General features: G+C 56.1%; 1 protein-coding gene across 1 annotated transcript in view; it reads left to right on the forward strand.

Moving 5' to 3' along the window:
- Window positions 1-12109, forward strand: part of PLXDC1 (plexin domain containing 1) — a 50660-nt gene extending 38551 nt beyond the window's left edge. The window contains exons 10-15 of the mRNA XM_005861996.2: window positions 801-882; window positions 3975-4035; window positions 5242-5377; window positions 7020-7055; window positions 9047-9207; window positions 10746-12109. Coding sequence (XP_005862058.1) covers window positions 801-882; window positions 3975-4035; window positions 5242-5377; window positions 7020-7055; window positions 9047-9207; window positions 10746-10865 — 596 coding nt within the window. The 3' untranslated portion in view covers window positions 10866-12109. The remainder of the gene's footprint in view (window positions 1-800; window positions 883-3974; window positions 4036-5241; window positions 5378-7019; window positions 7056-9046; window positions 9208-10745) is intronic.
- Window positions 12110-13628: the final 1519 nt, after the last annotated feature.

Raw genomic sequence — 13628 nt, forward strand, 5'->3', positions numbered from 1 at the left:
TCCCTCTTCTGTACGATGAGGAAAACAGCAGGATAACAGTAAACACGTTAACTGCCTCCCACATGCCAGGCACTGCTCTAGGCCCCCTGGGTACGCAAGGGCCCAAACCCGCCAGAGCTCTCGTTCTCAGGCCAGGCCAGTTTCTGCTTATTTCCTGCCTGTGGCTCTCCACCCACCCTTCCAGGCCTGCAAAGACCTGGCAGACAAACGGACGAGGTGCCGCCTACAGTCAGTCCCTCCCTCAAAGCTCCTAATGGTGTCTACTCTGTGCCCACGACGGCTTTTCTCCCACTGGCCAAGGGCTGGTTCCCAGCTTCCATCTTGGGGGGCCCATGGAATGCAAATGGATTCCCTGATTGGCGGATTGTGGAGAGTCCCATGAAAACTCACACGTCGAAGAAACGCATGCGATGTTTAGCGAACGAGGGGTCACTTTTCTGTGGTTGGTTGTCACATCTCGCTTCTGTCAGTGTGTTCTGTTCAGCTGCTCATCAGATGCGCCTTCGATGGCAGCTTTTCTGGGCGAGGGCCTGTCTCTCCTTATAAAAGTGCTGGGCTTTGCGGTAGCACCAGCTCAGGGCCTGACCTTCCTCCCTGCCCCCCCCCCCAGACAGAAAGAAGGGAGGAAAGGAGGGAGGGAAAGAGGAAGGGACTCAAGTGAGGGAGGCGTTAATGAACTCCAGGGTTCCTGTTAGTCGGAGACTGCACAGTTCAGTAAGGACTCGGCACTCAGGAAAGTTGTACTTTGGGGGGCCTGCGGGGGGCCTGGTGCTGAGGGGCCGCTGCCTCCTCTCTTGCAGCCTGCCTGCAGCATCGGAGCTGCGACGCCTGCGTGTCCTCGGACCTGACCTTCAACTGCAGCTGGTGCCACGTCCTCCAGAGGTTGGTGCCGGACTGACCTCTGGTCCCCGCAGGCAGCCTGTGGAGGAGGGGCAGAGGGAGCACGGCCCGGCTCCTCGCCTCAGGCCTCATTGCCAAGGTGACGGGTCTCTGGCTAGTCCACTCTGACCCTGAGGTCAAGAAGGTCACAGGAATGAGCTTCTCCCTGAGGCTTGTGACCAGTTAAGGTGCCTGTGTGGCAGGGTCCCTGTGATGACATTGGGCTCCTAGAAATCCCAGCTCCTGCCGCCCCCTCCTCACACCTGGAAAGGGTTGGTTGGTCCTAGGGCAGGGCTTCTCCGAGAGGCCTGCAGCCTCCAGCGTTCCAGAATCCGAGCGCTAAGGCTCGTGGGACCCTGGGATGCGCCCCAGGCCCTGCATCCGCATCTCTGGGAGAGAAGCCCGGGGCCTGCATGTCAACTCGGCGCCTCATGTGCACACACGCGTGAGACCTGCCGGCTCAGAGGCAGGGTGACCCAAAGACCCATTGCTGCTGGGTTGAGAGCTCCAGGACCCCAACAGGTCTTTCTCAGGCTGCAGCAAGGTTTCCTGAAAACCAGGGGCACGGAAATGCCAGGCATCTGTGGGAAGCTGGGGCAAACAAAGCTGTGTTTGCTTGGTTTTAGGATGAGAGGCGGGTTCAGGGATAAAGTTCTTAAATCAGCTCATCTTCCCCTCCTGGTCCTGAAATCATTTCCTCACAGATGAGGCTCAGGCCCTGCTCTCCTGTCGGAGATAAGTAAACGGCAGAGGGGCGCCAGGCCTCTCCTGAGAGTGGGATGCCCGATGAACTCCGAGAGCCTTTAAGGCAATCTTGAAAATTGCAAATTACAGAGTCCCCGAGCCCCCTACAGCCAAGATACATCTGTCAGCCTTTCCTTTGCTCCTTTCCAATATCCCGGCGGAGAAAGAGAAGCCATCGCCTTTGCCGAGCACACAGGACACAGGTCCAGCTGGGAGGAGAGAGAGCCCCTGCCCCCCAGCCCCCTCAGGCCTCCCAGGTGTTCCTCCCACAGCTTTTATTCACTGTTTGTTTTCCCTGTAAGAGGGGCTGGGGCTGTGTGGTTAGAGAAACAGGAGTGAGGAATGCGCTGTTATTTTAACTCCTCAAATACCAAACAGCGTTTTTGCAAAGTGTTCAGGCCCCTTCGCATGAAAGGCACAGAGCCTCAGAGAGAATACATGGGGTGGGCCCCAGGCTGGTTCTTTCACGAGTGGAGCCTCGCAGCCTGGCCCATCCTGTGCACTTTCAAGCTCGAGAGCCACCATCTAGGCGGGCGGCGTGGGCCGATAACCCAGAGGAGCCCCGATGAGCCCTGGAACCCTGGGGCTGGCTGCCACCGCGTGACTCGGCATCCCGCGACAGCTGAGCCCTGAGAACTGCAAAATGGGTCAGAGGGAAGCCAGCCTCTCACGGACAGCCCCGCAGCACGCACACGCCCAATCCCAGATCTCCGCTCTGGTGCCAGGGACCACGCCAGTTTAACGAGGGTTGGTCAGGGTTGGGGGAGGTTCTGGAAACCTCCAGTCCTCAGGTATCCGTGGGCCTGGGCTCAGCCACTGCCAGCTCCCTGGAGCCTCAGCTCCAACTCAGAGCTCTCTCCAGCCCCTAAAAGGTCAGAGGGCAGGGCGCACTGGGGCCGGCCGGCCACCGTGGCCTCTCCCACCAACAGCTGCTTGCAATCACCACGTGGACTCTTAGCTAACCCTCTCCCCTCCACCCTTCACCCGCCACCCTCTGCAGGCTCCCAGGACTCCCCCTCCCTGCCCTGAGCCTGGAGCTGATTTAGACAATTTCACGGACCTTGGCGTTTTCCTGTCATCCCACATTGCCCCCCGGTGGCCCATTCTGGAGTCTAAGGGTGACCTTAACTCCAGGATTTGGCTCAGGAAATGAGCCTTCCCTCGCCATTGGGAGGGTCCCAGGAGATGGTGCGGGAGCAGCATGCGGCCGGGGCAGCACCTGGCATTCAGGAGGCACTCAATTAACGGCCATTTCTGATGCCCTTCTTCTTTGGATCGGGGTTGGTTGGCTCAGGGCTTAGAGTGTGATGCTCTGAGACCTATATTAAGGCTCAGTCCTTGAAGGAATCACTGTGGCCTAAAAGAAACGTTAGTTCCCATCCCCCAATAGTGCCCCTAATCCTCCATCCCCCACAGCAGGGGCACAAGGACCTGCGAGAGAGGAGGGTGGGTGGCTGGGGGCAGCAGGTGGAGCAGCTCAGAGTCATCTTCAGAAGGAACGGCTGCTGGTTCCCCGGGGAGCCTCGGCCCTCAGCCTCCCAGGTCTCGGGCAGATGGGCAGGCAGTTGCTGGTGCAGGACGTGAACCAGCCATGAATTCCTTCTTAGCACGGGTGGCGCGTGATGTTATTTTCCCATGCAGATGTCCCTGTACTTGAGTAGCGCTTGATGGATTCCCCTGGCACCAAAGAGTGGAGATCGGAAATTTGAGCACGAGGCCATGGAGAACATTCTCTGGTTTATCCTCACGCCTCCACCCCTTCCCTAGAGAAGTGCCCGGCGCCTTGCAGCCCAGCTGAGCTGCACAATGTCCTCCCCGGGAGCCCTGGTCGGCCAGTTTTCATCTCTCCCAGCCTGTGGCAGGACCCTCCTGTCTGCCCTTTCATGTCACACAGGGGGGTGTTGGCTAAACCTGCTGATGTCCAGCTTCACCCAGCCTCTCCCTGCCCAGTGCAGGCCCTTCCACACCAAAAAGGGGTCTCGAGGAATGAACAAGACTTCCCCAGATGAGAACACGCGTGTGAATTCCCTGTTAGCAATTTCCTGGCAGCCCCAAGTCAAGGGGATCTGAAGGTCATTAAAGGTCATGGCCCCCTACACACTTGTCTGGGCAGAGGAGGGCTTGGTCCTCGGGAGCTGGGTCAGAAAGAGAGGGTTTCACAGATGCCTTCCCCTCCTCCCGGGAAAGGAATAGAGGGTCCAGGAGGGTCTGCCTCCTGATTCCACAGCCGCCTGGTGCTGAGGGCAGCTGCCCAGTGGTCTCGGGGAGCTTGACCGCCTGAGCCCGGGGAGAGCTGTTGCTGAATGGGGGGAAAGGAAGGGGCGAGCTCTGACCTCTGGTTCCCCCTGCAGATGCTCCAGTGGCTTTGACCGCTACCGCCAGGAGTGGCTGGCCTACGGCTGTGCCCAGGAGGTGAGAGGCTTACCTGAGCCAGGCTGTGGGGAGCAGGAGGGCTGTCAGCAGGCCCTTGCCTGGTAGCTCTCTCAAGGTGTCTTTGGTTCTCGGTGAAATTGTTCCCTCCCCCTGGGACTTGGATCCTCTGGGAGGCTGTGCCCCCGGTGACATTCGTGAAGCAACTGTGGCTCCAGGGGTTGGCAGTCATTCTGGGAGTGAGGAGGGCTGTTCCAGGCTCCCCCATACCTGTTCTTTCTCACTAGTGGGATTTCCCAGAATGCTCCGCACTTTGATCCTGGGTGGGGAGCATCCTATTGTCACCCCTTATACTATCATGTGGGTCATCCATGTGTCCTTTCTCCCTCCCTTCCTCTCCATCTCCTCTTGCAGTGCAAGCACACGCCCCTGCAGGCTGCCCTGCGTGTGCTCTGATTTCCTCCTCACATGGCCCCAGGAGCTGCGGGCTGGTGCCCCACTGGCCAGAATGGGAAACTGAGGCTCAGAGCGGTTTAGAGACTTGGCCTGCATCTCACAGTTGGTGAGAAGGCAAAGGTGTTGGGCCCAGCATTTAAACGTAAACCCCCAGGCCCCACTGCCGGGCACGCATCACCGTCTGTTTTATGAGGAAGGCTGGGTGAGCAGTCTTTTCCTGGCCTTAAAAGAATCTTGTCCAGCGGCCTACTTCTGCCATCGGCCATTGGTGAATGTACAGATTCGCTCTGTTTATTTAAAGCTGGTATCTCAGCTCCTTCCTTGAGGAAGGATTCAAAACAGTAGACAGATAAATTGCCCTGTAAGATGAGATGCTTTCAGGTCTGGCCGGTGTGGTTCAGTGGTTGAACGTTGTCCCATGAACCAGGAAGTCATAGTTTCATTCCCTGTCAGGGCACATGCCCGGGTTGTGGGCTTGATCCCCAATAGGAGGCGTGCAGGAGGCAGCTGATCAATGATTCTCATCGTTGATGTTTCTCTCTCCCTCTTTCTTCTTCTCTGAAATCAATAAAAATATATGTTAAAAAAAAAAAGATAAGCTGCTTTCAGGATAAAGCGGGAAGCTTAAAGGCATGCAGGGCACAGCTTTGGTTAGATTGCCATGCTTGGACCATGCATGGAACCTTACATTTTCTGACCACCCAGGGATGAAAGTACCCCGCCCCCGGTCCCCATTTGTTGGCATGCCCATCAGCGAGGCCTCTGTCCAGGGCAGCTGGGTCTCTCTTACAGGCAGAGGGCAGGACGTGCGAGGACTTCCAGGACGAGGGCCACTACTCGTCTTCCCCTGGCAGCTCCTTCAGCCCTTTGGACAGAGACCACAGCACCACCTCCTCCTTCCTCTCCTTGGACAGCCTCACCACGGAAGGTAACGTCGGGGGAGGAGGGAGAGAAGCCCCGGGGAAGGGCAACTGCCCCGGAGTATCCCCCTCTCTGACAGGGATTATCTCAGGGAATAAGAACTGCCCTGTCCTTTCACAGCAGCGGGGCCTGAGGCTCAGAGACCCCCATTGGGGTCACTTGCTGGTGAGAAGCGGAACCAAGTTTAGAATGAGGGGACTCCACCCCGCTCTAACGCTGTGCTGGCCCACGTCAGGGTGTGAGGGGGGAGGTGATTGTCCAGCCCAGGGCCAGGTATTTTATACCATATTTCAGTTCATCTTACTAGCCATCCTCATAGAACCCTGAGGTCTCACCATCCCTGTGGAAAGAATAGACTCACTCTAGCCTGGTCACGGTGGCTCAGTGGTTGAGCGTCGACCTAGGAACAAGGAGGTCACGGTTCAATTCCCGGCCAGGGCACATGCCCAGGTTGCAGGCTTGATCCCCAGTAAGGGGTGTGCAGGAGGCAGCTGATCAATGATTCTCCTCATTGATGTTTCTCTCTCTCTCCCTCTCCCTTTCTCTCTCTGAAATCAATAAATATATATTAAAAAAGAAAAAGAAAGGGCCCAATGGGCCCAGCTGCTATGGCCCAGTAGTTGAGTGTTGACCCATGAACCAGGAGTTCAGGGTTCGATTCTGGTCAGGGCACATGCCCGGGTTGTGGGCTTGATCCCCAGTAGGGGGCGTGCAGGAGGCAGCCAATCAATGATTCTCTCTCTACATTGAAGTTTCTATCTCTTTCTCCCTCTCTGACATTATTAAAAAAATATTTTTTTAAAAAAAAAGAAAAAGAAAGGGGCAAATGGAAAGGAGAGAAGTGAATATGTTACAACACTATTCGGCCACAGGCCCATTTTGTAGATACAGGGCAAGTGAGGCTCTCAATGCAGGTATTAAACCTTCTGGTTCATAGGTCGATGCTCTGAGGCATGCCTGCTGGGGGGCAAATCTGATCTTGTGACACATTCACCCGCTCCTCAAATCCTTCCTCAGCTTCCCTCTGTCCCTTAGGAGAACGTGAAAGGTCCTCAAGGTGGTGCCAAGCAGCCGTGCCCCACCCCAGCCTCACTCTCCACACACCCCCGCCCCCATCCTCACCGCCCTCCAGCTGCACTGGGCTGCTTTTTATTTCTCAACTGGGCAAGTTCTTGCTGATGCTGGGCCTTTGCCCATGCTCTTCCCTCCGTCTGGAACCCTTTCCTCAGCCCTCCTTCTTGTCTCCCTGTGTCTGTTGAGGCCCCCAGTCAGAGCTTCACTAGGCTGGATCTTAATTGTCCTCCCTCCCTCCATCCATCCAACCTGTTAACTCCCTGAGGGCGGAGACCAAGTCTATCCTCAGTGCCTACTCCCAGTGCTCAATTCAGAGCTGACACTCAATGAGTATTTGTTGAATGAATGAATGAACGAACGAACACAAGACTAAAAAAAGCTGGCTTGTTCACGGCCTTCTACCACTGCACTGCTGTGTGACTTTGAGCAAGTCACCTCCCCTCTCTGTGCTTCAGTTTCCTTGCCTCTGAAATGAAGGGTTGGACTGAACCTCCCTAAAGTCCCATCCGGACCTAGAGTGACAAAGGCCGTAATGATTCCACTAATCTTCCGCCTTCTCTCCTTTCTTTTGGAAGATGACACTAAGCTGAATCCCTATGCGGGAGGAGACGGTGAGTACAGAGCTGCCGGCCCTCTTCTTCAGAGCCCAGCCTCTTGGACCCACCCCAGAGGAGGGGGCAGCAGTGCCTGGCCTCAGCTTGCATTCAGCGCTTCCTAGACCTCCTGCTGGGCGGGAAGGCCGGGGCTTCTGGGCACAGGCCCCCTAGATGGAAGGAACATGTATCTCCATTAGAATTTCCCATCTTAGGAACCTCCTGTGGTTCTCTGCTCTTGACTATCCGCCCCCTAAAACGAGAGAGAGGAGGCGACGGGGCTGCACCAGACCAGCGTGGTGGTGTGCAGCCTGTGGCCGTTGGCCTCTTGCCCCCATGGCCCTCAGCATTTTCTTACGTCAACTTTCCTTTGACTCCCCACCTGGGCTGGCAGAGAGTACACCAACATTGTTCACCACAATTTTTATAGGGCCCCGAAGGTGGGGTCCCCTCCCCCAGGATTACCTGGGAGGCTGGTCTCGCTGATGAGGTGAGGTGGCCCCACCTTTCCTGCTTTTGCCCAGAGCCAGCTTGGGCCTTTGCTGCCAACACTGCAAAGGGGAGGTGGACGTGCCCCTAACTCCAGGGCCTGGGAGGTCTGGGTCCAGCAGGAGAGAAGAGGCTATTAATGCAGCACAGTTTGATGGTGGCTCCCACCAGAGATGGAGCTGTTCTTCTGTGGGCAGCAGGTGTGAGCGTGCATGTGTGTTGGGGTGGGCGCAGGGTGGAGGGGCGCAGCTGAGCCACATCCCCTCTCTACACCATGTGTTCATCAGCCCAAGTCCTGACCATCAGATCCCCAGGGTCCCTGCAGGCTGCTGGCCGGCTGCTGGCCAGGTCAGGGGAGGCCAGCTTGGGGGCGTCTCCCCTCAACTCCCCCACCTGTTGGTGACAGATGCACAAACCCTGCTGCCGAGTGCCCCAGGGGGATTTCTCCCCCGGGTTTCCCCTGCTTGCAGAGAAGGGGGCTTGGGGAGGGCAATGATTCTGGATGCATGTAACAGCCTTTGAACAATCCCATCCCACCCACTAGCCGAGTAAATAAGATCAGATATTCCTGCCGTTTGCATGCCCGTCTGTGTCTATTTCATTATCTCCACATCCCTTTAGGGTCGGGAGGAGGCGCACATAGCCAGGTGGTATCGGGAAGTTAGCTGGCACTGGCTCTGTCCTTGGACAAATCCCTCCGCCTCTCTGTATTTCCATGACCTCAGCCACTCGGGAAGGGTGGGACTGGACGAGCTTCCAGCTCCGTAGTCTATGGAAATACTCCGTTTCCTCCATGGAATATATTGCAAATGCTTGGGGTGTTCTCAGAGAGTGGCTGCTGGTTTATGGGCCTTCAGACGTCTTCGCTCATCTCTTTTATTGAGCTCCTACGATGGGTTGGCCTTTTTCCCCCTAAGCGCTGAGGACATAGAGAGGAATAAGGCACGGTCTCTGCCCTTCACGGGGGTCGCAGTCTGGTGTAATGGACAGTGACAGGTAAAAATGTGGCCATTTGCTATCATAATCCCTGGCGCTTATTGAGGTCCTCCGAGATACCAGCCTTGGTCCTCAGTACTTGACAAGCATTATTTTGCTTTAACCCTCACAATAACCCCAGCAGGTCACAATAATTACCCTTGTTCTGCATACACGATCACTGAGACACAGAGAGGTTAAGTAATGTGCCCCAGGCCACACAGCTGGTAAGGGGCAGAGTCTGGGTTTGAGTCCAGGCAGCCAGATTCCAGCTCCCAAACTCTTCACCATCACAGTGTGAAGTCCCCAAAAGTACTTATGTGGCCTGGGGATCAGAGAGAACTTCTCTTGAGATCCTTATTCCATCGACATCTGGGCAACGTGAAGCGATTTTGAAAAGCCACCTGAACCGCGCCCAGAATGTGAACGCCCTGCTCAGCCCCACCCACTCCAGCCCCCCCTTTGTGTGTATTTGATAAATAGATCGAAGGTGGCCCCACCTTCCCGGCTCCCTGCAGCAGCCCTGCCCTAACGTCTCCCCACAGGCCTTCAGGACAACCTGTCCCCCAAGACCAAGGGCCCCCCGGTGCACCTGGGCACCATCGTGGGCATCGTGCTGGCGGTCCTCGTCGTGGCGGCCATCATCCTGGCGGGGGTTTACATCAGCGGCCACCCCACTTCCAACGCTGCGCTCTTCTTCATCGAGGTCGGCTCCCCGCTCTGCGTCTGCGTCTGTGTGTCCCTGGCCAATCAGTACCTGCCTCTCCCCAACTCCTCCCTCCCCCGCCACACGCCTGGCTCCTCTTCCCACCCGAGGAAGCTTCACCGACTCCATCCAGGCCCATGTCACCCTGGCTAGTGCCCTTTCAGTCCCCAAACCCCAGGGAACTCCTCCAGGCTTCCTGTCCTGTCTGCTTTTGCTCTCCCGCTGGTGAAATCAGGCCCCAGGGAAAAGAAATGAGGCCAGAAGCGCCACACATGGCCATCGAGTGCTGTGCAGCCAATCCCTAGTGATCTATGGTCCCTCATGGCCAGACTCCAGGCCCGGTGTTTATTCAAAGCCATAATGGAACTGAGGTCTCTGCCTCTTTGCTGTGAGGGTTTTGTTTGGTTTTTTAATTTTTAATTTAATTTAATTTTTTTTGAGAGTAGGTTTACTAAAGCTGGGGACAGTGAAACAAGGAAGGGCGTAGGACAGAAGAAGCAACTGGAGAGCGGCTAGGCGGGGCTGCTTTTGCTCTCTAGAAATGTCACAGGAAAGAAACGAGCTGAGGCGGGGCTGCTTGACTCACTGGAAGGTCAGAGAAAAGGCGGCCTGGAGACAGGTCCGGGGGGTTAGGCCAGGACGAGCTGCCGCTGCCCATTGCTCCCCGGGCTGCAAGTCTCCCGGGACCCTGAGTGTGTAGGAGATGAATGCCCGCGAGGGAAGAAAGGATAGGCCTGCCCCCAGGAGGGAGAGCGCACTGCTGTGGTTTTTTAGCTCAGACTCCACAAACCACAGTCACAATGAGTTGCTTTCTCTGGGAGCTTTCGCTGAGGATGCTACAGTTTTGCATGTCTCAGAATTTGGAAGAGCCAGCCCGAGGTGCAGCCTGGGAGTGAGGCCCAGCCCTCTTCATACTGGGCCACAGAGCCCCGCAGCTCCTGTCCCAGCCCCACTCTTGGCTTTTCACTGGCTCCCCTCCTGGCACAGCGGTGGCACCTCTGTGACCACAGTCTCCTTCCCGGGGTGCACAAACCCACTGACCTCATTACCCAGAGGCCCAGGGGGTTCCCTCCTTTTTGTCAGACGCCCCTGTTTCTTGTGAATCCTAACCAGTCATTCATAAGCCTCAGCCTACCTGGCATTCCCAGCCACAGGGGTGCTGACGGGGCAAGTCTGAGACAGGCCTAAGAATCTGCATTTTCATAAGCTCCGCAGCTGACTCTGTAGTAGGACCCGTTCTCTCGGCATTTCCAGAGCCTCCCTGATCGTTCCCTCTCTCACCTGTGTCCTCACTTTCCGCTGTCTCAGGGCTCCACTCCGTGTGTCGCTAAAGCTTTCACCTTGAGTCCCGCAGCCCTCACCTCCCAGCAGGTTTCCCCGCAGCGGAGGGAAGGCCCTGACCTTCACCCAGCTCTCAGGAGGCCCGGGTGTCCTTGTAAAGCGAGTCTCGGTGCTCAGCGCTGTCCCTGGGGCTGGCGGGAGGGAGTGGTCCCCAGTGGGTGAGCTCATACCCGCTGACTCTGCTCTGTTCCCCACAGAGGAGACCTCACCACTGGCCGGCCATGAGATTCCGCAACCACCCCAACCACTCCACCTACACGGAGGTGGAGCCCTCCGGCCACGAGAAGGAGGGCTTCGTGGAGGCGGAGCAGTGCTGAGGCCAAGTGGCACCTTGGAAGCATAGAAAGGAAGCGGAGAAGTGATTTTGTTGGCCTCCTCCGAACATACGCTGGCTGGGACGCTGGGACCGTCGTGGTCTGTGGTGCCAGAGCTGCAGTTTGGCCATCACACCCCACTATGGAAGCAGGGGCAGAAAAGCAACTGCATTGAGTTTTTAAGGAACAATAACCCACTTTTGTCCTCTCTTGATGCCAGGGGTCTCCGCTTTGGGGCTGTCAGTGGTCTACTCTGTAGCTGCCCCAGAGACCCCGTCCCACCTGGAGATGACCAGACGCCCGGCTCCTGGTCACCTCACGCCCCTGCGTAGGACACAAGAGAACTGAGCTCTTGACTGGGGCCGCCACATCCCAGGGTCCATAGACTCCAGAGCTGGTCCTCATGGCTATGGATCCGGCGCATCCCGCCCCCGCTCCTGTGGCTGTGGGAGTCTGGAGAAGGAGTTCTCTCCATCGTGAACACAGGGTCAGCAGCTCTAAGCCCTTCGCCAAGCCGCATGGAGGAGAGCCGAAGGAGAGGGGAGAAGAGAACTTCCGGGGGAAACTGCATCTTTAGGCTTTGCTCCCTCAACGCGCCCTTTGTGCTGGGAACCGGTACTTCTGTGTCGGATGTGTGTGCACATGTGTGCAGCCCGTTTAGCCCAGCTGTGGCCCAGCCTCGGCCGGGCGGGCCCTGAGGGCTCTTTATTCCAGCGGCACGGGGCGTGTCCATTGTGTTCACTGGCCTTTTCCTCTGTCAGTGCACAGCTTTCCTGATTACTCTTTTTCCTCCTCCAAGCTGGATGTGGGTCGCCATTAAAGGGTGGTTTTATGGAGACATATCCAGCAGAGAACTTCTGCTGGAGTCTGTTGAGCAGCAAAGCCACCGGAACGGTAGGGACACGGGACACAGGACACTCCCAGGGGAAGGAGGGACTTTCTACGGAAAATCGTGACCTGGAGAGATGCCTCCACCGCCTCAGCTCTGCTGAAAGTTTTGGGGGTCAGAGAGTTTGAGCTCCCAAACGTAAGTTGGTTCTAAGGGAATTCTGTTCCAGAGATGAGTTGAGGCTGTTTCTGAAGAGCATTTGAAACAAAAATCTATCGCCCTGGCCCACGGGGCTCAGTGGGTTGAGTGCCATCCTGTGCATCAGAAGGCCGCTAGTTCAGTTCATGCCCAGGTTGCAGGTCCAATCCCTGGCTGGGGAGTGTGCGGGAGGCAATCGATCAACGTTTCTCTCTCACATTAATATTTCTCTCCCTCTCCCTCTCCCTCTCTCTCTAAAAATCAATAGAAAAATATGTTAAAAAAACACACACAAATAAAATGGAAATCTATAGCTCACCCTCATCCAAAGTAAACAATGTTGGCAGTAAATAAATGGTAAATCAGTCTCCACTTGGTCACGCCCTTGCATGCATTGTCACTGGGGAACCTGCAAAAGGAAGAAGTTAGTTTAAGTGCTAGGCCTCCTGAGGTCAGGGGTCGGGAGTCCACAAATAACCAGACACATCCAAACACTTGACGGTGGTCTTCCAGTCGCTCCATAGTTTGTCCTCACTGAGGATGCTGATGACAGTCAGAGTAGGAAATGGCTGGCCCTCAGGTATATATATTCCTCCATAAACCAGACCAGGGAGAGCTATGGGAGGTCAGAATCTGAGAAAGAAAAAAGCGCCACAGAGAGAACAGGTTCTTTCCAAGCTTCGGGGGACAGAAAGGTCGGGAACAGCCCTCAGTGAGAGACGCACAGCCGGGCCCTGAAATGATCTGGGCTCCCCGCCGGGGGCCCTGGCCGGCAGGAGGGTGAATGTTGCCCTTGCCTGACCAGCAAAGCATCTGGACACAAAGAACGTTATGTGTCTAAATGGCCCGTGGGGCGGTTTCTGTGGTGGCCAGATGCAGTGCACAGTGTCCCACTCCCAATCCAGCACGCTCTTCCAGTGGGAGCTCCGCCAGCCGCTCTGGATTCCCCAACGGAAAGAACAGGGAGACTGGAGAAAGGGGCGGCGATGCGCCCAGGCCACTGTCATAACCACTGCAGGTGGAGAAAAAGTGCCCGGCCCTTGGTGGTGGGTCAGAGAAGCCTGGCGAGCCCCTGGGGGGACAGGGCGCATGGCCGTGGAGCTGTCTGGCAGCAGGCGGCCTGGTTGGTTTACAGCAATAAGAACTAAAGATCCGTCATTAAGAGAGGCCTCCGGGCATTAAGAGCCTCTGGATGTCTCCAGCCAGAACATGTAGCCCCAGAAAAGAGAGCTAGGCACTCACGGGGTTAAGGCTGGGTCCCGGCTACGCTTAGGACCCTGGGCTTTTACTGTGAGGCTTAGTGCAGGTTGGCTGGGGAGCTGTGGAGAGTGACCAGAAGGAGACATCGGGGTCTCATGGTCAACCCTCCAGCTTTGGCTGACAATCGGTGCATAGCTTTTAGCCCTGCTAAAGCTCAAGGTTCATCAGCCTTCCGAGTTCCTTGATGCACTCTCATGATAATGTTGACAATGGATGGCTTCCCACACCATGGAACCAAGTTTTTAAATGTTTGTGTTTTACCAGTTTGGCTGACAATCGGTGCATAGCTTTTGGCCCTGCTAAAGCTCAAGGTTCATCAGCCTTCCTAGTTCCTTGATGCACTCTCATGATAATGTTGACAATGGATGGCTTCCCACACCATGGAACCAAGTTTTTAAATGTTTGTGTTTTACCAGAGCTCCCCAGTGTAATGTACCCTGTGTGTATATTTTTGGCATTATATATATATATATATTATA

The sequence above is a fragment of the Myotis brandtii genome, unplaced genomic scaffold (genome assembly GCF_000412655.1).
Source record: "Myotis brandtii unplaced genomic scaffold, ASM41265v1 scaffold157, whole genome shotgun sequence".
Classification (NCBI taxonomy): domain Eukaryota; kingdom Metazoa; phylum Chordata; class Mammalia; order Chiroptera; family Vespertilionidae; genus Myotis; species Myotis brandtii.